The sequence below is a fragment of the Alnus glutinosa genome, chromosome 2 (genome assembly GCF_958979055.1).
Source record: "Alnus glutinosa chromosome 2, dhAlnGlut1.1, whole genome shotgun sequence".
Taxonomy (NCBI): domain Eukaryota; kingdom Viridiplantae; phylum Streptophyta; class Magnoliopsida; order Fagales; family Betulaceae; genus Alnus; species Alnus glutinosa.
This window is the reverse complement of record NC_084887.1, coordinates 36,853,604-36,880,306: the sequence shown is the minus strand read 5'-3', so window position 1 is coordinate 36,880,306 and position 26,703 is coordinate 36,853,604. Positions and strand designations below refer to the sequence as shown.

At 35.4% G+C, this 26,703-nt stretch overlaps 3 protein-coding genes across 4 annotated transcripts in view; all 3 read right to left on the bottom strand.

Moving 5' to 3' along the window:
• Positions 1-3,992: 3,992 nt before the first annotated feature.
• LOC133859898 (protein kinase PVPK-1-like) lies at positions 3,993-11,272 on the bottom strand. 2 transcript variants are annotated; one of them, XM_062295476.1, is made up of 3 exons: positions 10,848-11,272; positions 8,992-10,110; positions 3,993-5,075 (listed from the first exon to the last, which is right to left on the bottom strand). In XM_062295476.1, exons 2-3 carry the CDS (start codon positions 10,068-10,070, stop codon positions 4,205-4,207), a joined length of 1,950 nt encoding a protein of 649 aa, XP_062151460.1. In that variant the 5' UTR covers positions 10,071-10,110; positions 10,848-11,272; the 3' UTR covers positions 3,993-4,204. The 2 variants fall into 2 exon arrangements, with proteins under 2 accessions (XP_062151460.1, XP_062151459.1); XM_062295475.1 differs by having other exon boundaries at positions 8,992-10,090; positions 10,848-11,271.
• A 2,791-nt stretch (positions 11,273-14,063) lies between these two features.
• On the bottom strand, positions 14,064-18,654 carry LOC133859899 (uncharacterized). The gene is made up of 4 exons (XM_062295477.1): positions 18,363-18,654; positions 18,148-18,267; positions 16,018-16,102; positions 14,064-14,267 (listed from the first exon to the last, which is right to left on the bottom strand). Exons 1-4 carry the CDS (start codon positions 18,399-18,401, stop codon positions 14,119-14,121), a joined length of 393 nt encoding a protein of 130 aa, XP_062151461.1. The 5' UTR covers positions 18,402-18,654; the 3' UTR covers positions 14,064-14,118.
• A 736-nt stretch (positions 18,655-19,390) lies between these two features.
• Positions 19,391-26,703, bottom strand: part of LOC133859897 (nuclear pore complex protein GP210) — a 48,630-nt gene continuing 41,317 nt past the window's right edge. Inside the window, exons 35-41 of the mRNA XM_062295474.1 lie at positions 24,793-24,853; positions 24,323-24,653; positions 22,374-22,414; positions 22,103-22,266; positions 21,886-21,985; positions 21,624-21,793; positions 19,391-20,415 (exon numbers count right to left, since the gene is read on the bottom strand). Of these exons, the coding sequence (XP_062151458.1) occupies positions 19,891-20,415; positions 21,624-21,793; positions 21,886-21,985; positions 22,103-22,266; positions 22,374-22,414; positions 24,323-24,653; positions 24,793-24,853 (1,392 nt within the window). The 3' untranslated portion in view covers positions 19,391-19,890. The remainder of the gene's footprint in view (positions 20,416-21,623; positions 21,794-21,885; positions 21,986-22,102; positions 22,267-22,373; positions 22,415-24,322; positions 24,654-24,792; positions 24,854-26,703) is intronic.

The window sequence follows — 26,703 nt, the reverse complement described above, 5'->3', positions numbered from 1 at the left end:
TGTTTTTTTAAAATAATTATTGAATTAGATAATTTTTTATTTTAATTTATTAAATTGATATGTGTTTAAAATGTATAAAATATATGAAAAAATTACATATTTTATTAAAAATACATGTAATTTTTTAAATGCTTAATTAAAGAAAAACTTTGTTCAAAGTAAAATAGCTTGTGCTGTGTCATGCCTTCTAAGTAGGGCTTACAATCTTTTGACACGATCCGTGATTTGTGAATTCAACATAAAATTATCAAGTTAATGTTGAAAGGTTTGACCTATTTGATTAAATTGGTCGGATTATGGTTGACATTTATAATTTTATATTAATATCTTGTTACGACTCGAACCCGATATGAAATATTTAAGATTGTCAATTTTTTATATGACTCGTGAACTCAACACGAAATTAACAGGTTAGGATTGAAAATTTTTACCAGTTAAATTAAATTGGACAAGTTATAGTTGACATGTACAATTTTATATATATATATTTCGACACAATCTAAATCCGACACGCGAACACAAATTGTCATCCATATTTTTAAGGAGATTTCAATATTAGATAAATTGATATTATTACATATTCATCAATAGAATTAGTATTTGATGTCTTTTCTGTTTGCAAATTGCTGATTAAATAAGTAATAATGTTATACACTTTCTGATTTAATGAAGGACCCGTTTTGTCTTAAAAAAATCTATAGATTCCTTATTTTATATCATCATGCTCGATAACGATATAGTGAAGTGTTTATTACATAAATAGTTCTTTTATTGTCGCTATTAAGAATTCACTCTATCCTACTTAAAATAAAAAAAATAAAAAATCACCCCACATCTTGAGAAAAAAGTAAACGTTAATAAAAATAAAAATAATATTTATTATACAACTCTTATACAACTCTAACAACTTTTTTTAGAGATCAACTATTAAATATTTATGATTCACATGTTGAAAAATAAATCTAATAATTTATCAAAAAAATAATAATAATTAAAATTGTATAAAAATTATATAAAAATTGTGAAAAAAATATTACTTTAAAAATAATTTTGACAAAAGCCAAATAATGTGTGTAGACTATCCTTAAACCAAGTACTATACGTTGCTTTTTCTTTTTTTCGTTTGTTTTTTTTTAAAGCAACAAGGTACGTTGCTTGACAAGCAATGAGACGTGACTTTTGGCTTAGAAGAAAGAAAAATGATACGTGACTTTAATTGGGTTATATATACGTAGGTGTGATATGTACAAGCTAGGTGATGCCTTAAGTTGAATAAGGTATAGATAGGGGCTCAATAAATCCTTTTTTTTTTTTTTTTTTTGAAAAAAAACATAGAGAAGAAGAGAAAGGTATAAAGGGCTTAAGAGTTTGCATACACAAGTGGAAAGAAAGCATATGTATTAGGTTTATCATCAAACGGAATCAAGATTTTTCACAGCAGATGAACCAAAATATTAATGAACTATTTTAAGTTCCCTCATTTAAATCATGGTGTCATTGTCATGGCCACGCTATGTAATGCTCAAATATCACATTAAGTTATAACCTTACTCTGATACCATTTGTAACGATACACACAAGAAAAACGCTAGTTACATATGCATTATCATTCCAAAAAGACTAATTAAGTTGCAATTGAAACTCTCTAAAATCGCTTATAAAACTCAATTTCACATAATGAAGAATCAATGTGGAACTTAACATTAAAGAGCTCATTTATAATTCATTCACTCTAAATAAAATTAATCATCTTCCCAATATGAAATTGAAGTGTCTAATTTGTATAAGGTATAACCTTAACTCCTCAATGCCTTCTTAGAAAAAGGTTGCACTTTTTGGCTATGATGTGATCCAAGTGGCCATGACTTTTTCTTTTTCTTTTAATTTCTAATTTTTAATATCATATAGTATCATGATAGCAATCGGTTGAACTGCAACATAGATTATGCTTAGGAACGGTTACATAAAGTTTTCTTTTAAATTGAATTAGATAAAAAAAATCTTCAAATTTAATTTATTAAATCAACATATATTTTTAGAACATATAATGTACAATGCATGTGAGAATCAAATACTCTATAACAATTTATTATAATGAAATAGAATTAGAGTTTTTTTTTTTTTCAACTCAATTTGGAGTAAAAACATTTTATCCTTATTTTTAGGTCACATTCATCCTTTTCCTAAGTTTTCTTCTTGAATTAACTTACTTAATAATAATAATAATAATAATAAATAAATAAATAACGTTAGTAGACAGAAAGGCACTACATTAGCCGCCAAAATGTTCTCATTCACACACGAGATACCCTTTATTGCCGCGTACTTGATTGTTATTTGTATCTCTCTCTATCTTTCGCGTACAAGGAAGGCTCAGTGAATGGAAGCGCGTGTAAGTACAAGTAGCGGCGAACCCGTTAGATTTATATACTTTTTTTGGGGGTTTGCTGAAGTGGCCAGCCATGATTGGTTCTTCACTAACCTTTATGAAACAGACGGTAACTTTCGTCACTGCTCGTTAATCATTGGTTCAAGTCAATCCTCCGTTTTTTGGGCATCTTACATCATTCATTTGCAACGTGTAAACTAAACTTTAGTTGATTAATAGAAAATAATTAATTTCCTAATATAAGAGCACTGTTTGGTTACAGAGAAAATGAGGGAACAAGAGGAAGAATTTTAATTTTGGGTCTAAAAGAAGAAATAAATTGAAATTTGGGCCTAATAAAAAAAGAGATCTAGACCAAATCAAATGCTAGTTATTGAGCACTTAAAAACCGTTAGCCCGTGAAATATTAATTATATAACAGCATGTTTAGTATAAGAGTAAAAGTAATGTTAAAAATTATATTTTTATTTTATAATTATTCTATAATGCTAATATGACAGTCTCAACCAACACACGGATTAGTTCTTGTTAAAAAGAAAAGAAAAGAAATCAATAGTTGATTAGTATTGCTAGGTTAGCATTGTGAGATAAAAACGTGACATATAACATTTCTCTAGCATAAATAAATAATCTAAATTATAAAGAAAAATGCTTAAAATATTATAACTTTTATTATAATTTTATTACAAATTAACATGACAGTCTCCATAAGGACCACATTGTTAATAATTAACGTAGTAAGTGTTCCAACAATAATGTAACGCAATTACCATGTACCAGTTACCACCGGTGGCAGGAGTAGGAACCCACTTTTTAAAGGGCACTTTGTGTGTAGTATTTTGCAGATGCTGATTGCTGACGCATGCTCTTACGAATAGGAATTCTAGGTGGGCCTTGGGTGGACTTACAGTTGTAGGAGCCCAACAAAATTTCTTTGAATCACAGGCAACCACTCACTCACGTCAGGTGTACCCATCAAAGTCGTATAAAAAACCATGATTTGACGCATTTTAGCATCCAAATCAAGGTTACTTTCCTCCTAAAGAATGCAGCAAATAAATCAAACTCTCTAATAGCTTAACTGTAATTTTAATTACGTTAATATAAATTTTTGGGTAATTTTTTTTTTTTTTTTTTTGGCAAGTTGGTTTTCGGTTGTGAAGGAAGAATTAGCAGTTCGTAGAGTAGGAAATTGAATAAATTACAGTTTTGTGACCGAGTCATATAAGAGGCAACTTGAGGAGGGCTGCTACACGTAGAAGACAAGGTTCACGAAGTCACCCACCTGAGAATAACGGGTCGTTGAGACGTCGGTTGTGAAGCGTGGTCGTATGTTACGATCATAATTCCTTAAGTGTTATACATCGGTTAAGTACAATTTTAACCTTGTATAAGAAAACTCTTTAGCATCTTCTTCTTACAAGTCAATTTTAAAGAAGAAATGTCCACATTACCCATAAATATAGTGTAGGGCTTTCTAAAGAGAATGAACACACCTCCGGCTCCGGAGCTAGATTTTCAATTTCAATGGAAAAACATACTTGCAAAGTAGGTATTTGTCAATCTGAAAAATTGGCCACAAAAATTAAACAGAAGCAACAGGTGTAATAAAGAAAGATCGGCGACTTCATTCCTCATTTTTTATGCCTTTGCTTTTCTTCCTCGCTGATGTTTTATCATGTGCCTAGCACTAGGGAGAAGTTACAAGTGCCATTGAAAGGAATTACAAATTTGTATCTTTTTGCAATGGAAAGAAACCATTGAGGCACAATACAAACGAGGTGGTTCTCAAAGAAAGAAAAATGGATACAAGAATCAAAAGAAATCAATCTCTAGATAATTACCTGAAGGCTTCACATCAACACCAGGCACCTCAGTTGTGGGTGCTTTTGGCACATCTGTTCTTGTAGGGAAGTCCATAACAACCTGTCTTGGCACCTCTGGTGGACTTGTACAGCGAATAAGAGCCCAATTCACACTTTGAAAGAAGGGATGCTGTTTAACTTCTGTAGCACCACGCCTATAAGCAAGACGATGCTGTGGCTCTTTCACAAGCAGACCCCTGATCAAGTCCCTGGCAGCAAAGCTCACGGAAGGTGACTCTGGAAATCTCAAGGGTTGGCCAACCACGTTAAATAGAGTAGCTCGGTTCCCTGCTCCCTTGAATGGTGTTTTACCAAACAAAAGCTCATAAAGAAATATCCCAAATGTCCACCAATCTACAGCACTACCATGGCCTTCACCTTTAATGATTTCAGGAGCCAAGTACTCATGCGTACCAACAAAAGACATTGATCGAGCATTTGTGGGTTCGGCCATGAGCTCAGGGAGAGGGGACACTTGATGGCATGTTTCATTCTTTGGCTTGTTCTTTTTTTCCTTCTTGGTCTTGCTTGAAAAGAAGCGGGGTGCAAAACATGCAGGTTGGATGCAATCTGGCTGGATTACACAAGTTGGCTCTATACAGGAAGGTTGAACGCAGTATCCCGAGTTTTTTGTCTCCAAGCTTGAGTTTGAGGATCTCACCAGAGTTGGGCAGACAGCACATCTTAGAGAGAGGTCAAAATCTGAAAGCATTATGTGTCCATCTTCCCTCACCAACACGTTTTCGGGTTTAAGGTCTCTGTAAATGATCCCAAGCATGTGCAAGTACTCCAGAGCAAGAAGAACTTCAGCCACATAAAACCTGCAGGGTGGCGTTAGAGATTAATGGGCTGAAACTACAATCAGGGTTACCTAATCATTTTGTTTAACTGTAAGTTCTATTATATTGCATACAACATTGCCCCTTTATCTTAGTTCATATGTCATATTTTGTGATTTCTATAAGACTCTGCATAAAGGAGACCTCATACCTACCAAAATATCAAACTGGGACAAACGAAAATCCTACCACAAATACTTTTCGACTCTTCCTTTTTTCTCCACCACCCACCCTGCCCCGGGGGGCGTGGTATTAGTTGAGTGCAATGTCAATGATGCACAAACTTAGCTTATATTTGCTGGATGATTCTGAACTTTTATAGCAGAACGACAATTGAGGACTTTAATATATGTTGACTTGTGAAACATACTAATAATAATATAACAATTCTTTTTTTTATAAGTAATCAAAATTTATTAAAAACCAAAGGGTGCACCCAAGTACACCGGAAGTATACAAGAGAAACACCTAATCAAAAAAATAAAAAAGATCTAAAGAGTCCTGAAAATTAGATATATGAAAACAATCATAAGCAGCCATCCATTGGCAGGCAGTTCTCCGCCACCATCCTCTCACGATCTTCAAAGCTTCAATCATGTCTTTCTCTCCAAATACACCACATCATGCATTGCCGAATCATCTTCCAAACAGCTTCGCTTTGAGGACTGATAAACTGCCCTCTCCAACAAGCAAGAGATCTCTCACTCAATGAGACATGACTTAAGCTAAACTGAACAAGCCAAAGATAAAATTCCATAAGGCACTAGTTGTTTTGCAATGAAGTAAAAGGTAGTCCACAGTTTCCTCACTTTTCATTTCTTTTTTTGATAAGTAAGTTTCCTCACTTTTCTTACACAAGCAACACCAATTTACCACAATAATATTCCACTTCCTCAAGTTATCCAAAGTAAGGATCTTACCCAAAGCGGTCGACCAAGCAAAGAAAGCCACTCTCAAATGGCCCTATTTCGGCAAATACACCTTCAAGGGAAATGGTTGTTGTCATGGGGGATTAAAACATTATAGAGCAATCTTACATCAAACAACCCTTTCTTGGAGGGGTTCCAACAAAGCTTGTCTACACGGTCATATTTCAATCTGATGGAATACAACTGATCGAAGAACAAAGTAAAAAATTCCAACTCCTAATCATGTGCCGCTCTTACTAAATTAACGTTTCACTGATAAAAGCCATTAAGGAACTGAAGATGATCTACCACGAAAGCATACCTTAAGCAAGCAATGCTAAACAACTCCGGAAACGCTTTCTTAAGGGGATGCTCCCCACACCATATATCATGCTAAAAACTGATCTTGAGCCTTCACTCACCTCAAATATAGTAAAGTTAGAAAACTCCTCCCAACCTCTCCTAATGAACTTCCAGAGACCCACCCCATAACACCCCACCCATTTACTCTATTAGAGCACCACCTGCCCCACTGACTCCCATGTTTGAAGTCCACTATCAATCTCCATAAAACCTACCTATAAGAGCTTAGTTGAGCATGAGCAAATTTCAAAACCCCAAACCCCCCCCTCAAAAATCGGAGAACACAACTTAGACTAGCTTACCATATGAAATTTAATCCCATCACCCATACCTCCCCACAAGAAATCCTGTTGTGACTTCTCAATTTGGTTTGCAACGTTAGCCTGGAGGGAAAATAGAGACATGAAGTAGGTAGGCAAGTTAGAAGGGTAGAAGGTACTTCAAATTTGAGAATGTGTGGCTTAAATATGAGATTTTTGTCGATAGGGTGAAACAGTGGTGGAATTCTTAAATGTGTGGCTTTGAAAAATGATTTACGAAGCTGGAATGAGGAGTTGTTTGGCAATATAGAGAGGTAGAAAAAGCTTATTTTGGAAGAGTTATGAGGTCTTGATCTTGTTGAAGAAAAGTGCCTTACGTGACGAGGAGAGAGCAAGGAAGACAAAAGTTATACGTGATTTGGCGAGGTTCGCTCTCATGGAGGAAAAGAGTTGGAGGCAGAAATCTAGGGCATTGTGGCTAAGGGAGGGGGACAAGTGCACGAAGTTTTTTCACTGAATGACCAACTCTTATAGAAGATATAACATCTCTTTTAGGGAACAAAAGTCAAAAACATCATCCAAAAGTCCTTTGCCTTCCCTCGAGCAGACTCCATCAACAAAAGAAGGGGGATTTACTGACCCCCAAATGCAAATGCAAACCCAGATGCCACCTGCCTAGTCACAATCTATCCCATTGGTGCAAACACAACATAATTTCCAACTATACCCCTCAAGGGTGAGGACGATGCCAGAAGCTTCCTCAGTCCCTCAAGCATCTCCACATACGACCTGGTCCCCACCTCCTCCACCGGAGACTTCAACAACGGCACCGACTCACTACCGCCCAAACCCAACAACGAACACTTGTCGTTACATCTCCTAGCTGACCCACCAGCATGCGACAATTGTTTCTTTTTAAAAAAAGAGCCATCTGCAACTCAGAGGCGAAGGACATCCATCCTATACCACCCCTACCTTTAGACACAATGATAAAGCCCTTCCGTCTACCTCCACCGTACCGCCACAACCAAGAACCGCCCATGCTTATTCGATCAACGCTAGGTGAGGAGAACTGGAATTCCAACTCCGGAGCGTCTCTAGAACACCTTCGCCCACTCCTCTAGGACCAAATCATCTATGCTGGCTAACAACCAAGAAATATTGGCTTTGCCCAAGTTGATTGATCGAACGATACCCTTGCTCCTTTCAATAATCCGTAAAATTGAAAACCCACCCTCCACCACCAACTCAAACAATTTGGACTCAATACAACACTGCCTCGACAGCCCCATAACAAAATAGACAAACCCACCCTTTCCTTACATCTATGATCTCAACTTATTTCTAGAAGAATTTTGGGGTTTAGATTTTGAAAACCCTAAAATAAAAAGAAAAAGTATATATAGTATAAAACTTCAGTTGGGTCAGTATAGGTCAAATTTTACATCCAAAAGCAAAACCTGACCCAACTTATACTTTGCCACATGTATAGACAAGCCAACCTTCATATGATGACATTGCGAAAGGAAGGCAGGAGTTGAGTTAATGCAAAAAGATTGGCACCCAAGAATTAAAATAACTTAGGGCAAAATCATAAAATGAGCACTACTTATGAATGCCAAAATCAGCATGATGAAGAAAAGGGAAGGGGAATTGAGTTTGAAAGAGATCATAAAAAAGGTTGAAGTAGTTGAAAAAAAAAAGGTGTAATACCAACTTCATGCAGGTGGGAACCAGGGGAGAAGATAGAAAGCCGGATTGGACTGAGATTATTTTTGGGGAGGGGCACCACTAGTAAAGTCACCAAAATAACCTATAAACTTTTAATAAAATTACAAGAAAATCTACGAAAAAAAAGTTGTTTTTCTCAAAGATTTTGCATGACCCACTAGACACAAATGATTAGTATTATTTTTTTGATAAGTACAAATGATTAGTATTATCAAGTTAGTGTTTGCAGCTCTAAAGCCAAAAGTATCACATCTCTCCAAGGTTTCTATAGTCAAAGATGATGCCTCTTAACATAGCCAGCCAAACTATGAGAACGAGTCTTTTTACACCACTGAAGTCTGGTGCAAAGTCCACTGAGATATTTCGGTATTATTTAAAATAAAAACAACATGAAAAGAGAGTCTACTGAGACATTAGGTTCGAGAAAGGCAGTGTTAACTGGAATTGGACTCATTAATTTTCCTGCATAATGTTAAGAGAACCAACAAATTTTTTTTCTCACTACTAGTATTAGTATAAATATAATTGTTGTAATGGTAAGGCATTAGACTGTTGACAGTTTGTATAAATTCAAATGCATTGTGTTAGTCATTAGAGCAACAGGGAAAGGAAAAGGAGGAGAAAATAATTCCTAACCTGGCAGAATGCTCTGGAAAATACTTCCCAGGTTGTCTTTGCCTTAGTGCATGCAGGTCTCCACCAGGACAGAACTCCATTACCAAGCAAGAGAACTTCTCTGTCTCAAAATGTGAATACAATGTTGGTAGGAATGGATGATCCAAAGATTGCAGTATTTCTCTTTCCGTCTGAGCTCTCAGAAGTTTCTTGCGACTTGCCAGAGCTGCTTTATCCATCACCTTCATGGCAAAATAAGTTTTAGTGCCAGTCAACTCTGATAGATAAACACTGCCTATGTCTCCACATCCCAGTCTCCTCAACAATCTAAAATGTTTCATTTCCAACATCCCATCACGAGATCGAACGACTTGAATGGCTTCCCATCTTACATCATTTGCCTTGTGGGGCTTGTACATAGCACTGCTTAAACTACTGGAGCTGCTCTCATCGCTAATGTCACTGCCAGTGCTGCCTCTATAGATGCTGGTCTTCCTGCTCTCGACGAAATCGCAAGAATTAGTAACTTCGCCACTTTCACCAGACTTCTCAATGCTGCTTGTACATTCACTAACTTCCGTATTTGTGAAACTCTGTTTGGCTTCCGAATACAGGGTGGCTGCATAGAGACTGTTCTGAGGACTTGGATATAAGGTTACTGCTGACTGAGATGTTAAGTGGCTGCTTACTTGTGCGGCACCTCCATTAATGGGATTCTTGATAGAAGATTTCATTTTCACAGCAGAAACCTTCTCCTCATGAGAAGTTTCAACTGCTTTACAATGAACATCATTGGGGCCAGCATATTCGAATTTCCCCTTATCTGAGTTGTAAAAGCGATTCACCGTACTGGGAGATTCTTCTTGGGCTGCCTTGTAGGAAGGCTTTTGATTAATCACATAGCCATTTGGAAGGCTGGTCGTCTTCATGCCATTATTATGAGCAGTATCATAGGAATTGGAAGAAGCCACTTCATTTCTAGTTTGTTTTGGAGATGCAGGACGAGAGGAGCGAGGAGTCCCAGATCTTGGAGGGTTGTTGCCTATTGCCAAATTCTGAGTCTTTGATAAAGAATTAACTCCATCAGTACGTGACTCCATTCAGCAATTTCACACAGGCACTGTCACACGAGAATCCAGACTAAGCACAGTGATTTTGTGAGATGTAGCCGTTGAAATGATAACTGATAAACCCCCCCTCATGCAGATATTATGTCAAAGCCATTAATTACGAAATCTTCTGACTTAAATGGCTTTCTAAATTTTGAAACAAGGAAAAGCTGTTTTTATGACCATGTGGTTGAAACAAAGGCATGAATTTGAATAACCCTGTATGCAAATTCAAATAAATACAAACTTGACAGGATTTCCGGAGACCCATTACACAAAAATTCCATACCATTAATGAAAATCCCCAAGATTGCGGAGAAAACAAGAAACCTATAGCTGACCTGAGAAAAAAACAAGATAACCCATACCTGACTCGAGAATCAAGATATTGAACGTAATTAATACACAAATTATGTCAAAAGCATAAAAAAGTCAATAGTATCACATGAAGACCCAAGAAAAATTACATTGCTTTAACACTCCAACGCCGCCATCAAGAAGCTTCCCAATAACCTAAATATGCCCCTTTTGGTTGCTGGGAAAATGAAGTAAAAGAAAAGAAACTAGAATTTTGACAAAACAATCAAGCTCCAAGTTTGATTGTTTGGCAACGAAGAAAACCAACACCTCCATTCATTTGGAGCAAAATACAAATAACTAGACTTTCCCTTCTTTTTCTTTCCCTATAATCTCTCCGCAACTAAACAAGCATCAAAGCAAGAAAACCCACAATCAAAGAACCAAAAAAGAAAGTCATAAAGGGTATACCTGATCAGAGAAGAGAGGGTACAATGCAGAGCAAGCAATCCTTCATGACAGTTGGAACACTCAGAGAGAACCCAAAACCTTTACAAAGAAAGTGAAACAACCTTTGGTGGGTAGTGGGGGGGGGTGTCTTTCTGTTCCTCTGAAGTGGTGCTTCAGATCCGATCGAAACGAGGGAGAGAGAGAGAGAGATAGAGAGGGAGCAATAGTAATCCTAATCACAACAACAAGAACAATAATTTTCTTGGAAAAGTTTATTTCCGTTATTTTTCGTCGCGTTGTTATATGGGCTTTTGCGGGAGACAGGATAATAAGAGTAATCCAAAGCCAACTTCACAAGCAAAGCAAAGCAAAGTGAAGGCAATAGATATTAGAAAAGGCCTCTTCCATCTTTGGATATTCATATTCCCCCTCCAACAAAACCCTCTTCCACTATTTTATTCTTCTTTGTTTTCATCAAAATTGTGTCTGTAAACTGTAAAGGGGTGCTCACCTCACTTCTGATTCATGGGGCGCGCCACTCCTCCTTTTTATTTTATTTATTTATATATATATATATATATAATATTTTTATCTCATCTTATTTTTAATTTTTGTTTTTAAAAAAAAATTGATTCAATGATGGATTAAGACAACTACGTCCATATTATTAAATAAAAATATAATTTCTAACATTACTCTTATTCATCACGCTCATGGGAGAACATAAACAAAAGAGTAATGCTATAAACTATATTTTTATCTTATAATGTTGAGTCATAGCTAACCTTTGGATGAGTCATTAAAAAAAAAAAAAAATCGATGGTTGGTTGTGACTTTCACGTCAGCATTGTGGGATAAAAATAGAGTAATGTCAGAAACTACATTTTTAATCCACAATGCAGACACCTTAGTTCAAACAGACACTTTTAAAAATGTAAATTCTAGCATTACCATTAATCTAAATATAATACGCATAAAAGAGATGGGTTTTTTTTTTTTACCCATCTATTTTATTGCTTATCTTAAATGAGATTTTATTTAGGATAAAATTTTCCTTCAAATTGGGTTGGACGAATCATATATATTTTGTTAATCATATTAAAAATGTACGTGAGAATTATATATTCTAAAAACATCTCTCAATCTGAAAAGATTCTTCCAATCCAATTTTTTTTTTTTTTTTAAAAAAATCTCTTTATTTATGGCAAGTGTTTATGCTAAGTGAATCGATAAGCATCTCATAGACAATATTACGTGGTATAATTACACTATACGTAATTCTATTGTTGTATATGAAATAGACACAGCTGCATATCAATTGCACAATAATATTGATATGTCCAGCATTTTCTTTTTTCTTTTTCTTTTTTTGTTTGATCATGGGAGTTCAATGGGCCAATTAAATCAAAATGGAAATTTGAGAATTTTTTTTTTTTTTAAAAAAAATCAAATAATAATAGCGTGGCTGTGTTAACAATGGTAATTCTCTTTTTTGTTAAACGCTTTCTTCTTCAAGTGAAGACAAGACTCGAAAAAAAAAAAAAAAAAAAAAAAAGTAAGAAATCAACCCCAACATGAAAGAAGAGAGCCAAAAAGGGGAAGTTAAAAGATTAACACAAATTTTTGTCTTCTACGATGCTTTCTCCTTATTTGATAAGGGTGTCAAGTTTTGCTCTTTCGGTCGTTGCCACATTAGTCAAATCCAATGTTTTTGGACAACACTAGAAAGACGCCTCTTTCTCAATTGAGCCACAAGGCGGCTTTCTTGTTAATTTATTTTCTTTTTCATTTTTTTATTATTATTATTTTTTTTTTAAAAAAAAAACAACGTAAAACATTCCTAATTATTTTAACATTTATGTCACACTAAAATACTCTTTTAAATAAAAACATAAAAAAAGCACTCAAACTTATTTGAAAACATTTAATGCACTGAAAATTTACTTAAAGAATTAATACATAACAGCATTGAATTAATTGAGAGCGAGTGTGTTCGTTAAAAAAAAAAAAAAAAAAAATTGTAAAATGTCTCTCATTTAAAAGTGTGTTTGAAGAAAATAATGGTTAAAAAGGTTAAAAGAAAATTAGCGTTTTTCAAGCTTCAAACATAAAGGTACATTTTTAAAAGCACGCGATTTTAATAATTCAACCTCAATTTTATCATTTTCTTCTTTAACTAATTAAGCTTTGAAATCACTTATTTATTTATTTTTTTTTTTTAAAAAAAAACATTCTCCCATGCACTTTTTTCATCGGCTAGTGGGACGAAATTCATATTTCCCGTAGTTTATCACTTTATTGTAAAACTTCGATGGTAATTAATAGTAATCACATGGGGGTTAAGCCACCGCACCCAATACCATTAACTTCGTTCGCGGGAAAGAAGGAGGTGTCACATGCGCGCACGTGAACCTGACCACGAGCACGTGGACGGCTGTCATGCTCGGCGCATGATTCTATCCTACGCCTAGAGTGAGCTAAACCCCCATCTATCAAAAATGGTGGACGTGTCTGTGGGGTCCATTCCATTGCTATAATGATTCGAGGTGCCCATATCAATGTTTAAAAACTTTTTTATTACGAGGAGGCGCCCAGACACGTGGGGCCGGAGTGCCACTCTGGCGGGTCCTACACCGCTTGCACTTGGGTTCGAGTGGGACCCAAGTGGGGACCATTTTATGTAGCGCAGAGGGTAGACACGAAGGGAATACGGTAGTTGAGTAGTCTTCATGATGGTGAGCACATAAAATAATAAAAATATATGGCTTTCCCTTCTATTGAGACTAAGGTAGCGGGGCTCATCATGTGGGCACCACTAACATTTTTCTTCGATTGATAATTTATCATTTTGTTTTTTTTAATAGATACTTTCAAAGAAACAAGCAACAACAAAACAAACTAGAATAAAATGAGATACTTATTGATATTGACATGATTAATTTAATTTGGGTCTGGCATTAATTATTTTTTAAAATAATTTTTTCTTTTACTTTTATGTATTTGGAACTGCCAGAAAATTTTGGTCCAACAAAAAATACTTTCGATTGGTCCAAAAAAACAAAACTAATAGAGCGTACAATACTTTTTATTTTATTTTTAGTATATATATATATATATATAAATTTATAAAACGAGAAATCCTTTTAAAATAGGATCAATTCATATGCCCACTCATGTTGAATAAATCTCAAACCTATACAAAGAGTTTCCTCCACACAAATAGAGTAATACTCGCCTGTGACCGGGCCTTAAAAAGTTATTTGCACTCAATTAATAGAAGTGATGTCTTTCCTCACTGCATGCCCTCATTCTTTCTCAAGTTCAGCCGCCATGGCTGCCTCATTCTCACCAGTACCCATAAACACCATTGCAACCACCACCAACCCCACCGGTCCCATTGCCGCCACAACCACCAATCCTCTTGGCCCACCCCTTGCGGACCTGCGGTCCCATGAAAAAAAAATTCATTAAATTTAAACATAAAGATTAAAGTTTAAAAAAATTGAATAATAAAAAATATCTAGAAAATTTTAACCAAATGATCCAATAAGAGGGGTGATTAAGAGGAGAGGGACATCCAAGTGGGACCGGTCGGCAGAGGGCATGTTTCCAACTGTCCCAGCGCAGGCTTTACAACTTGACTCGCGTGATTATTAGGTGGAGCTCAGACCAGGATGTCCCGAATTGTAGTGACAAGTGTCACCAATCAGCAAAGCATGTTTCATCAAATCTTTTTCAGTGTGCAATGTAAAGCTATCATTTTCTCTAGCTATCCATGATTTTAATCTCGCTAGGCACTCACCTTCATGTTTCCTGTCTTCCTAGGATCAAGTGCAAAGCCCCGAGATCTTGGTAACTTTAGCATGAAGAATACTAGGCTTGATTTGTGACCCAAGGATCCGTGTAGATTTGTGGTTTTAAGCTGTGTGAATTAAAAAATAACAATTTTAAAATATTTAAGAGATTGATAAAATTGAGATTTGATTTTTAAAATTGCAGTTTAATATTTAAAAAATAGTGTTTAAAAATGCACACATTGCCTGCAATTTAAAAACGTATAATTTTCTACGTTTTTCAAACTGTAATTTTTTAAAAACGCTTTCTTAAATAATAACTTTTCAGAGACTGATATGTTTTTGAAAGTGACATCAATCGAAGAACAAAGAGTGACTGACTCAACGTATATAAAATTGTGAGTGCACAATTTTTATTATAAGTTTCTTATAATATGACATAATAATACACATGACATTTATCATGTAAGTTATTAAAATGTGAGCCGTCACGTGATAGTTTATATGACACTTATCATGTTTTACAAATTGAAATGACAATCTACATGATACTTACCGGTTACCACGTCAGCCACACGACGGCGATATACATAACACTCATTTCTATAAAATGTGAATTTGTTCGTCATTTAGAATTGCAAGAATTATAGCTCATTGCATTTCAAGTATAAAAGGGGTTCGAGTCTTATCAAGTCAGAAGTTTGAATTCCTAGAAAGATAGATATGGTGTCACTTTAGCCCAAAAGTTAGGCGAGAAAAAGGATAGGTTGAGGTGGTGGGTGGTGATCTAATAACTAAATGATAAAGTTTTCTTTAAATTGGATTGTAGAAATTTCATTTACTTTATCTATTAAATTGCATTTTGGACAAATATTAGTTTAATAAACTGGGTTAAAAAACTCCTCCAAACCAATTTGAAAATAACGTTGTCCGTAACTAAACAAACTAAAAGAAAGTACAAGTCAAATATACAAAATGAAAAACCATAGAGGTTCAATAAATTACAGATGTACAGGAAAGTAGTGACATTTTCATCCATATCAATGTGTGGAAAAGGTATAGTAATTTTGCACATAATTAAAGGGATCCTGATCCCAATCCCGTATAATAAAACCGTCTTAAAAGAAATAATAATTTTGCACATAAAACTGATACAACTAAAGGAATCCCACTGCAATAGGACAACTATATTGTAAGGGATCTAACTAAAGCATTACGATACAGTTAAACAATGCGGTCCCTATACAGTTTAGTGACTCGAGGCCTACTAAAAATAAATGGAACACATTCAGAAAGTAGACATTAAGATTGTTCTAGTAAACTTTCTAAATATAAATTCAAGATGTATCTCCCTGTGGACAAAACGTCAAGCCTCTTCTCGCTTGGTTCATACTTACCCTTGCGAAGCTGGTACCGATGAGTTACAGCTGAAATAGTGTAGGTTTGGTCTTCTATTGTTACACTCTCTCCACACTGCAAGTTCTGCAACAAACAAGATGCAATGGAAATGGACAGTTAAACACAGATACCCTGGTTGCAAAATTTTGTCTAGCTGTATCTAAATTCACAAGTTATGCTGGGCCTACAGATCCAGGAATGAATCAACAAGATCTACATTGACAACATGACAGACAGAACATCAAACTTTTTGTTTTGGGTGTAAATAGAATTTGTGGGAAAGGTCTATTCTAGTGTTCTGCCCTCTGGATTTGTGTAGAATGGCACTTGAACTTTTTTAGATTATAAATTAAATGATTAAATTAACCATTTTTCTGTTAGTTTAAGCTTTTGAGATAAGTGATGATTTAACATGGTATCAGTTTATCAGAGCCAAATGTCATGAATTCGAACATTTTTTCTGTCATTCACCTTTCATTTTAATTAAATATTTCACGTATTGGGCATCATTAATTCAGAGGGAGTTTGAACCCACACGTGAGGGAGAGTGTTGATTAAATATTTCCCATTAATTTAAACTTTTAGAATAAATTGTGATTTAACAAACCTCACAATTGATTAAGAAAATTTGATGCTATATGGGACCATCTCTCTTCCCTATAGCATGTTCTGGCATTGAAGCATTAAGGTTGAAAGAAATCTTAATGACCCCAATGCGCATATCCCTCAAACTATTTCACAATACGCAAACAATGATGTCCAAGAATTTTCTCTATCCTAATCCAAATATTTCTCTATCTCTGCCTCTGGGATGGCCCCAGTCCCCAGCCAGGCAGCCATGGAAGTGCACATGGCATAAAAGGAATATTTGCTTGACCATGCTTGAGCAACAATGCTTCTTTATCACTTAGTTGCATGCAATATTTTTTGTCCTGAACCACGTTTCTTGCAATAATTCCAAACCCCATTTCTTTGTTTCATTTATATGTAATTTAACTCTGATTCCAATAATGCTTGGCCTATTTTGGAATGTAATAGTTTACTAACTTTTATTTTGGCCATGAAATTATTCTTTTTGTATAAGGATGCTATCATGCTCTAAATGCCTATTAGATGTCAATCTATATATTTTACCAATTGCTTGTTCTTTACTCCTGATCTGGCTTCTAAAGTTAATTGATGCCTCACATTCTTCATTAACCTAATTCGTGCCTGGTCATGAATTTTGCTGAATTTATAAGATACTGCCTACTTATAAGACATCCAACAAGGCCTAACACATTGGTCAAAAAAAAAACAAGGCCTTACATATCAGATACAGGTTGTTATTTCGCTACATACAAAATAATGAAGGTAAGTTTTACTGTCACTAAGGTTAATGCTATATATCTATTAAATCAGCCAAGCCAACATTTTTCATGCTTCCTTATTGTCCTCTATTACATTACTACTACGACCATTGTAGCGATCAAAGAAAAACGTTAATCACATCTACGCTATCACTTCAAAATGGCTATTCAAGTTAAATTGTGAGCTCCTTAGAATCGTTTATAAAGGAACCAATGTAGAACTAACATTCATAAATGCCTTTATAATCCACCCATTCTATGTGGGTTATTCATCATCTTAATGTAAGCCTGAGGTATTACAACCATACTACATTTATATGTCTAGAGTGCTGCTAGGGGTACTATAACTTTTATTACAAGTTTTCTTACAAACTGTCTTGACAGTTTATAATGATTAAGCTAAAAATTTGAGTTGTCATTTTACCAACTATGAACTATCAAGCCAGTTTGTAAAAGCATTGTAGTAAATGCTGTATCCAAGCATTTTCGATAATACTATACCATATTTGTTTGATGTATTTCCAAACTAAACACTTCAATTCGCAGAAAATAAACGATAAAAAAAAAGAAAAAAAAAGGATTTATTATATGCCATGTAAAATAATAAAAACCATTTCCAAGCTGTCAGTCTAAAATTAATTGACCATTTCCAGTGCAATTAAAAGTGCCACTTTGATTATGCAGTAGGTAAAGGAATCTAAACGAACAACAAAAAGAAAAAGATAATTATAGACCAAAGTCGAAAAAGAAAAAAGAAAAAAGGTGGAAAACGGTGCGTACGGAGGGGAAGCAACGAATGCCAAGGCTCTTGGGCGGAGGCGTAATTTCGATGACTTTGTAGGGGTGGTAGTTGTCTCGGTTTCTCTCTTTCTTTCTGCAGAAAACTTGGAGGGCCGGTCTCTAATTTCAAAACACACAGAATAAAAATTGAGTACCGGTAAATTCAAGAAAAATATATAAGAGAGAAAAAAAAGAAGAAAAAAGGACGAAAATACCTCAGAATTAATTGCCGAGTTCCACGACACCATTGCCATTCTCTCTCTCTTGGTCGCCCTTTCTGTGTGGCTGATTTGGAGGAGAAGAAACAGGGAAAGCCAAAAAAATAGAAGATCTTTTTTTTTTCTTCTGGACAGGAAAAGGTAAACAACAACAAAATGTTTATTTTTGGAACTTTTTTTCTTAACAGGGTTGGCCCATGGGCTTCAGGCTGGCCGACCCAATTTCAGTTTCAAGCCTAGAATTGACATCCCCGGCCCGATCCTTGGAAATTTTTTCTGTTCACGAACAGACTTTTTTCTTTTTAGTTTGGCTTGCTTCCTTGAAGAAATCACTAAATATCTCCTATGAAAAAATAAACAACAAAGATTGCAAAATTTGACAAGAAATCCGTCACTTTTTCACGGGAGAGAATCTCCACAGTTTATTTTGTGATTTTTATTTTTTTTTTTAATTTAATTTTTTATTTTGCAGGCAAGCCAAATTCCTTTTTTTTTTTTTTTTCTGAGGATATTTGTTTTTTTGGATAATTTTTCACTAATCTGAATTGAAAGAAATCGTTCAAACTCAATCTCTTAAGCTAACACCTGTCCTTAAAGCACGAGATTTTCATATGTATTTTCTTTTTACAAAAAATGCAAAAAGTATCGAATATTTTACCAAGAGATGGGTACCAAAATGATGTGAAACTTATTCATTAGTACTCGTAGCATATCTTTTTATTAATTACTTTGATCATTTCCAATGAATAAACTCTAATAATCTAAGGGCACTATCATTTCAGTTCAGTGACATGAAAATGTGTATATAGCATTACTAATTTCAGCAAAAACTGTGGTTTTAAGTATCATCTTGTTGGTCTAGTTTTAGAATATTAGATCCCAAGCCTGACATGAGACATTCTTCTGTGGTCTATCAAGTGCTTGGTATGCCCTCCATGTCCCTCATATTATACTAAGCAGTTATAATCTTTCTACAGCTTCCATTACAGGCATCATGTAGTCAGGGTTGCAATCTAACAATCATATGCAGAAAAGAAAAATTCTGAATTAAATAAAAGCAGCAAACCCATTAGATCATTACAAGTTACACAACCAGGTAAACAGTCACCTGTGTAAACGCAGAACTGAGATGATACACTAAACTGAAAAGAAATAAATTGTGTGCTTCCTTAAGGGGCAAGAATTGGCCTACTAAAGAAAATGAGTCGACAAGAAGTTCGAAGACTAATTGCCACTTGTGTCTTCAGGTACCCCTTTTAAGGACCAGTGCGAATACAATCATCTGCACAATTTGCAGAGATCAAACCACCAAGTAAAGTCCGATTTTTATATCTTTTACTCCTTGTACATAAGGGTAAACATTCAAATGATAAAAAAAAACGTACGAAGCACCTCCTTGATAAAACAAAGAATCTGAAAACATAGGCCAACAAACTTGAAACTCAATGCTACAAACTGAGACAACTTCGCATTTGCCCGTACACTTATAATCCTAAAAATTCCTCCTTGAACGACCTTCTAACTTCTACCTTGCATAAGGATGATATCGGCCACTTCCGGCACCACCATACCCGCCTCTACTACCATAGAAGGAGCCACTACCCCCTCCATAGCCGCTACCAAGGCTGGCATCATAGCCACTTGCATAACCACCAGCCGCACTGCCACCACTACCATATGCCCCGTAACTCTCACCAGGTCCACCATAACCGCCTCCTATATCATAACCTCTGCTAAAGCCTCCTCCATACCTACCTGAGTATCCTAGGTAGGAGTCTTCCCTGTAGGCCCCCATACCACCACCAACACCATATCCTCCATAACCACCAAATTCACTTCCACCGTAAGCACTGTTCCTGCCACCATAGGGCGCACCAGACCTATAACCACCACCACTGCCACCACCACCGCCACCACTGAAATTACCTTCTCCAAATCCACCATAGCCGTCTCTGAACCCACCACCAAATGAGGGCCTAGAACCATTATAACGCTTGGACGGGGCAGGTGGTGGGTTTGGCTTCTTTGGCTCTGCCTTCTTGATCTCCACCTACAAGAAAGATACATCATACGTGGACCTAAATCAAAATACTTTGTAATTAATTAAGGTTGTGTTTAGTAAGACGAAAAGTGTAACCTTAGTGGAATTTATGAGAACAATTTCTTATTCTACAAGTGGGCACTAAAGTAAGCCACCGCTAGTGCTAATTTCTATGGAAAATGCTTCATTAACAGTATCCATCACATCAAGAAACAAAAAAAGAAGAAGAAAAGCCTACCAAAACAACATTGTTGGTGTCAAATCAAAATCATGCGTATAGAACTCTATGGAACTCCACCCAAAAGTACAAGGCTTTTGCTGAGTACCCAAAAAAATAATTGTGCACCGGTATGGATAAAACATGATACCTTGACAACAAATATATGTTATGAAGTTGACTAACAATTAATTATTCGGGAAAACTTCACTTATAACCCCTGATCTTTCATAAGTTTTGAAAAAATGTACTCATACTTTGAAAATATCAATTTAGGATATCCATTTTTCATTTTTTTTTTTCAATTTCAACTTTCTGTTAGAATTTTCCATTTAATTTTATTAAAATTTCCAAAATACCTGTGTTTATTTTTTTAAAAAAATTTATAAAAATTTTCAAAGATTCAGGCATGAGTATTATTGCAAATTCCATTAAATTATAACCAATACTTCAATCCTAGCAATTATTTTCGTTTTTTCCTGAAAAAAAAGGGGGTATTTTGGAAATTTTGATAGGATTTAACGAAAAATTCTAACAAAATGTTGAAAGTAAAAAAAATTGAAAGATGAATACCCTAAATTGACACTTTTTAAAATTTGGGTACATTTTTTCAAAACTAATGAAAGACCAATGGTTATAAGTGAAGTTTTCCTTAATTATTAATAAATCAAAGTACTTCTTGAGAAACCAACGCGGTTTGGCACACAACTAACAATTTACAATATCTCCGTTTAGATGTTAGTTTCGGTATTGCCTCACAGTGGACATATATATATACAGTTCTCTGAAAATGTTTAGAAGTTCTCTGCAAACTCTATCTGAGGTGTTTATAGGCAAAAAATTGTATTTGAGTAAGAATTAATAATCTACTAACCAATAATTCGGGTATTCCCTAGCTAGTAGTTATACGGAGGATGGTCATAGAAATAGGGAAATCATCTTTAAGAAAAATTTAAAGAAGGAAATTAAAAGCGTCCATTCCAGTGGGCACTAAGCTCACCTGAGCTCCTGCAAGCTCCAGTCTGTTACCCTTGGCCAAGAGATCATCAACTGCTTGCTCTGTGTCAAAGGTAATAAATCCAAAGCCACGTGAACGACTTGTGGAGTGGTCCCGCATGATCTGGTGTTCCCTGACCTCTCCAAATTGTGAAAAGAAGTCCCTGAACTCATCTGCCCATTTGCCAAAAACACATAGCCTCGTTACAATTGAATAACAAACCTTATTGTTGCAAACAGTAACAATAAAACAAAAGAAACATCACCTTCATTCACCGTTGTAGGAATTCCCCCCACAAAAATCTTCTTCGTCTTGAAATCCCTAGAACCCATAGCTCCCTTCGGAATAGTCCGCTTAATTTCCACCTACACAAGGGGTTCCAAAACCACACCAAACACCAATAGACCATGTCAACAACTGAATTACACAAAGAGAAAACTTATAGCCTAGCTTAATATCCGCTATTGAACACAAAACCTTACTTGTTTCCCATTAATAATATGAGTTTCCTCAATGACTTGATCAACCACAGAGGGATCTGCATAAGTCACAAACCCGAATCCACGAGGCTGCCCGGTCTTCCGGTCCTTCATTATAACGGAATCAATAATTTCACCGTATTTACCGAAATGTTTGACGAATTGAGCTGCATAGGAGACAATTCCAATCAAAAGCGCAAAAACGATTAAAACCCATACAAGTCCCACTAAAATTAACAAATACCAAAGAATCAGCACACTGTAAAGAACTAACCATCAGTTGTCTCTCGCGCTAAACCCCCTATAAAGATTTTTCTGCAAAAAATTTACGCCGCAAATCGGGCAAAAATCACAAACAGATCAAACACACAAATCCTCTACAACTTCTAGCAAAATTGAAAAATCATTTCCTTTCTTTTACTTCCATTTCATTATTCCTAAGAATTAAAGGGAAATAAAATAAATGAAGCAGCAGAGACAGTTACTAAGTTTTCCAAGATTTGACTAATTTTTCTTCTCTTGCAATTTCTTAGCAACCAAACAGAGCTAAAAAGAAATTTACGAAAAAAATAAAGAGAGAGAGAGAGAGAGAGAGAGAGAGAGAGAGAGAGAGAGAGAGAGAGGGAGAGTTACCCGGCGCTGGCACCGTCGCCGCTGTGAGGCTGAGACTTGTCGTCCTCTTCTCTGAGGTCGGAGGACTTGACGTCGTCAGCTTCTCCGTCGAAGACAGTTTCGTTGGTTTGCGTGTCCATGGGCTCTGAACTCGACGGGAGTCTATCGGCGTTGAGCGGTGAGTACTGAGAGGAGATGGTGAGGAAGATGAAGAAGAGAGAAAATGTTGAGCCCTAGATGTTGTTTTTAGTACGAAAAGCCCTAAAACCCCTTTTATGGCATTTGGGCGTTGTGATTGGCTGGAAAGGAGTGGTTATAGTGGTCTTGGGGACACCATTGTAGCAGCTCCTCTGTCTCTTTACGATGGGCCGTCTGGCATGAAAAGCCCAGCCCATAAATAAAAGAGTTTGGCATTAAGTTAAGCCCCCGTATTGACGTAAAATGTTTTTTTGAAAATAATTTCGATAATGTTATTAATGAAAAATAAGGAAAAAATACACGTAACTCCCTTAAACTACCACCTTATTGTTAATATCTCCTTCAAACTATCAATTGTGTCAATCTCCTCCCTAAACTACCGAAAAATGTCAATGTCCTTCTAATAATAAAAATACCCATTCATAAAATTATTATTATTTTTTTTAATTTTATAAGAAAAACTTTAAAATAATTTAAAATAACAAAAAGTTATAAAATAAAAAAAACTAAAAAACAGATAAAAAATAATAACAGTTTTTTTTTTTTTTTTTTTTTTTTCGTTTAATTGTTTATATATATAATTTTCAATTATTTTTTCGTTCGTTTGTTTTTTATTTTTTATTTGGTTTTGGCCCTTTCATGTGTTCCGCGGCCAATGAGATTTAAGTTTTTTTCTTTGTATATTTGTGTGTATTGTAGTAGTTTCTAATGCAACATGCTCTTATTTTAGATCCAAACATGGTTTATAAAAGCTATTTTATAACTCACAATGTGTGCCCTTACTTAGATCAAGCAGGGGTTGTCTAGGTACTCTTTTAGTAGCTGTGATCTGTAATGGTCTAAGTCTGTTGGGTGGAAAAAACTCTACTCCTGTGCCTCTAACTTAGTTTATTAAGAAATCATTATAACCCTGAACATTAGACCATTTGGTTTATTTTAATATATTGGAAGGCACCTTTGAACCAAAATAAAAAAAAAAAAAAAAAAAGTCTCAAATACATTGGCCAAATTATGGCAGTTCATTGTTTTTATTTTTACTTTTGGGTGGACTCATTACCTTAGTCGCTAGTGCGGAGTTCAAACAAATAGTGAGGAACTGTCAAAATCCATCTCTTATTAAGGAAATAATCACCAACGATGGTTTTTTTTTTTTTTTTTTTTTTCATAAAAAAAGAAAAAAAGAAAAAAAAGTACAGCATCAGCTTCTAGCATAATCCGAGAATCCAAGTCCATTGCTTTCATGAAAAAGAAAAAAAGAAGCAGATCATTGGATTCCTAACTGGTATAATACAACAAAATTTTGTTAGGCAAAACGCCAGGTTACTACATGAATTTACCTGATCCTCCGAGAGTCGCCCCATCTAATCTGACCCTAGCAGGCCATAAAGCTATAATGTGTTCTGTAGATTAAACCTCCTCCTTCCCTCTTGCCTATAGTATGGAGTTTCATCTATTGTTCTTCTCACATAGTCAACGAAAGGCTTAGGTGTTTGAGGAGACTGTTCGTTCGGAACAACAGCACTTCTACGATCGGGAGTCGCGGGTGCCGGGGTACCTGGAGGAGGAAGTGGAGTGGATGGCTGATATCTATTGGGCCTGTCCAAGTAACATCTGAAGATGGCCACTGTCAACACCAACAGCGCAAAGCAGCCAACTACGCTTGCCCAAAGGGTTTTATTTATTGTAGTTCCTGATGCTGCTTTTTGGATGGGCTCGTAGTCAAGATCTATATACACTCTCTGACCTGTAAAAAAGAATAATAAAGATGAAAATTTGATCCTGTAAGAAATACACTCTCCATCTATATCTCTCAGAGATGCACTCTCTGGATTGCTGAAAGGAGTAGTGAAGTTGTATTAGGATTCAGGACTAAGAAGGCTCACCACTGGCTGGGAGTGTGATGATGATTTTATCCGCGAACCTCACGTCTCTTAGCACTTTGATCTGAAGACATGGAGAAGAGAGATGATCAGTATAGAGTACTAAATAACAGCTTTTAGAGATGAACCCGGTGCCAGGGACGGAGCCAGACATTTTAATGGGAGGGGCCAAATAAATTTTTTTCTTTAGTAGGGGTTAAAGTATGAATATATATTAAGGCAAATTTTAAGTAAATTAAACATAACCCAATTTTGATATTTTTATTATTCCCTTCAAATTTAAAATTAATAAGCAAAATTGAAAAGAGTTTTTTAGAAAAGAAGAAAAAGTAAAGAAAAAGATTCAGAAAATAAAAAATAAATAAAATAAATAAAAAAAAAGATCTCAGTTTCTGTACTAAAATTGAGAAATTTGAACTAGATGAATTGTGAGTTTCTCGGCGTTCTCGCAAAACTTTACTTGAAACTAACATTTTCTTGCTCCTTTTATTAGAACAACCCACTCTAACTAACATAATAGCCCACTAACTGTTATACAAAACACACTATATTCTACACAAAACACATTATGCTAAACACAACACAACAAATGAAATGCATATCTTCTAGACTTTTCTAATGTTATCTAGTTATATTGAAATGAATCTCCATTTTACGTTATCTTTGACCACACATCCTTAGGAAATTGAACTTTGTCATGCGTGCGACTCCTCGAATCCACATCTGTCTTCTTCCAATGCACTGATTTATTAAACCATTTTTATTTACTTTGAACAAAATCTCTACAACTTTATAAAGCTCATTCCATTGTTACCATTCTCAGACATGCATGTCCGTTGCTACCCGTGAAATATTAAAAGAATTTTTTTTTACAATGAAGCGATCGTTCCAAATGAGATGAAACTAGTTGAAAAGATGATAAAATGGAAGGGGCCAAGGAGCCACAAAAATTTCTTACTATGGGCCAATAGGCAAAAAAAACCTTAATTTTTTTATTTTTATTTTTATTTTTTATTTTACCTTAAGTTTTTTTTCCTCAAGAGTTGGGGGGGGCCATGGCCCCCACCGCCCCCCCCTCTCCGTCATTGCCCGGTGCACTAAGTATTATTATTTGCTTAGCTAGAAGTCGGCTGCAAATCAAGAGGGGTGTTAGGATTTTGGAAAATGATATCATCTGCATTTCTGCATATTTTACTACAGATAGTGTTCCTGAGGTTGATATACACATTATTGACCCATTCCCTAATAGCTTCAACTTTGGAATTGATGGTCATTAACATTGTATAAAAGTTTTGTTTGATTCTTGAATCTTGCGTTTTAATCATGAGAGCTACCAATTGTTTCAGTTTTTTTTTTTTTCAAATAACTTTCAGTTTCAGTTTTGGTGTTATTTCTGTCAAGGTTCTACATGCCAAAGGCACACAAGCGAACAAGCCCACAGTTGAAATGCCAGTCAGGAAGGCTCTTGGAAGGTTAGGAAGGACAGGGTTTATTGGGCTGGCCAGCCCATGAATGGGGTGCTTGAGTTGGTGTTTGTGATCTTTTCATATATATTGCTGGCGCGCTTCCTAATAGCCCAAGTTTTTTAAATTGATTATAGCTACCACTGTATCAATTTCAAGTTTAACTCCGTCCTTTTTATTCTCTCACAATAAAAACGGATTTTTGCTCTGCAAGAACTCCATTCCAAATGAAGGATTTTACCTTCAAGTATTACAAAGAACACATGGAACCATTTTTTTTCTACAAGCCATCAAACATTCAAACGCCTTCTATAAAATTCAACTTGACTAGCATTAAATTATCAGTTGTCCCTAAAATTTAAGTTGATAGGAAATGGTAAATTTAATTATTTAATTATTTAATAAATATTATAACACTCGTAACGTGTGGGGCTCAAATTCCTCCTCAACA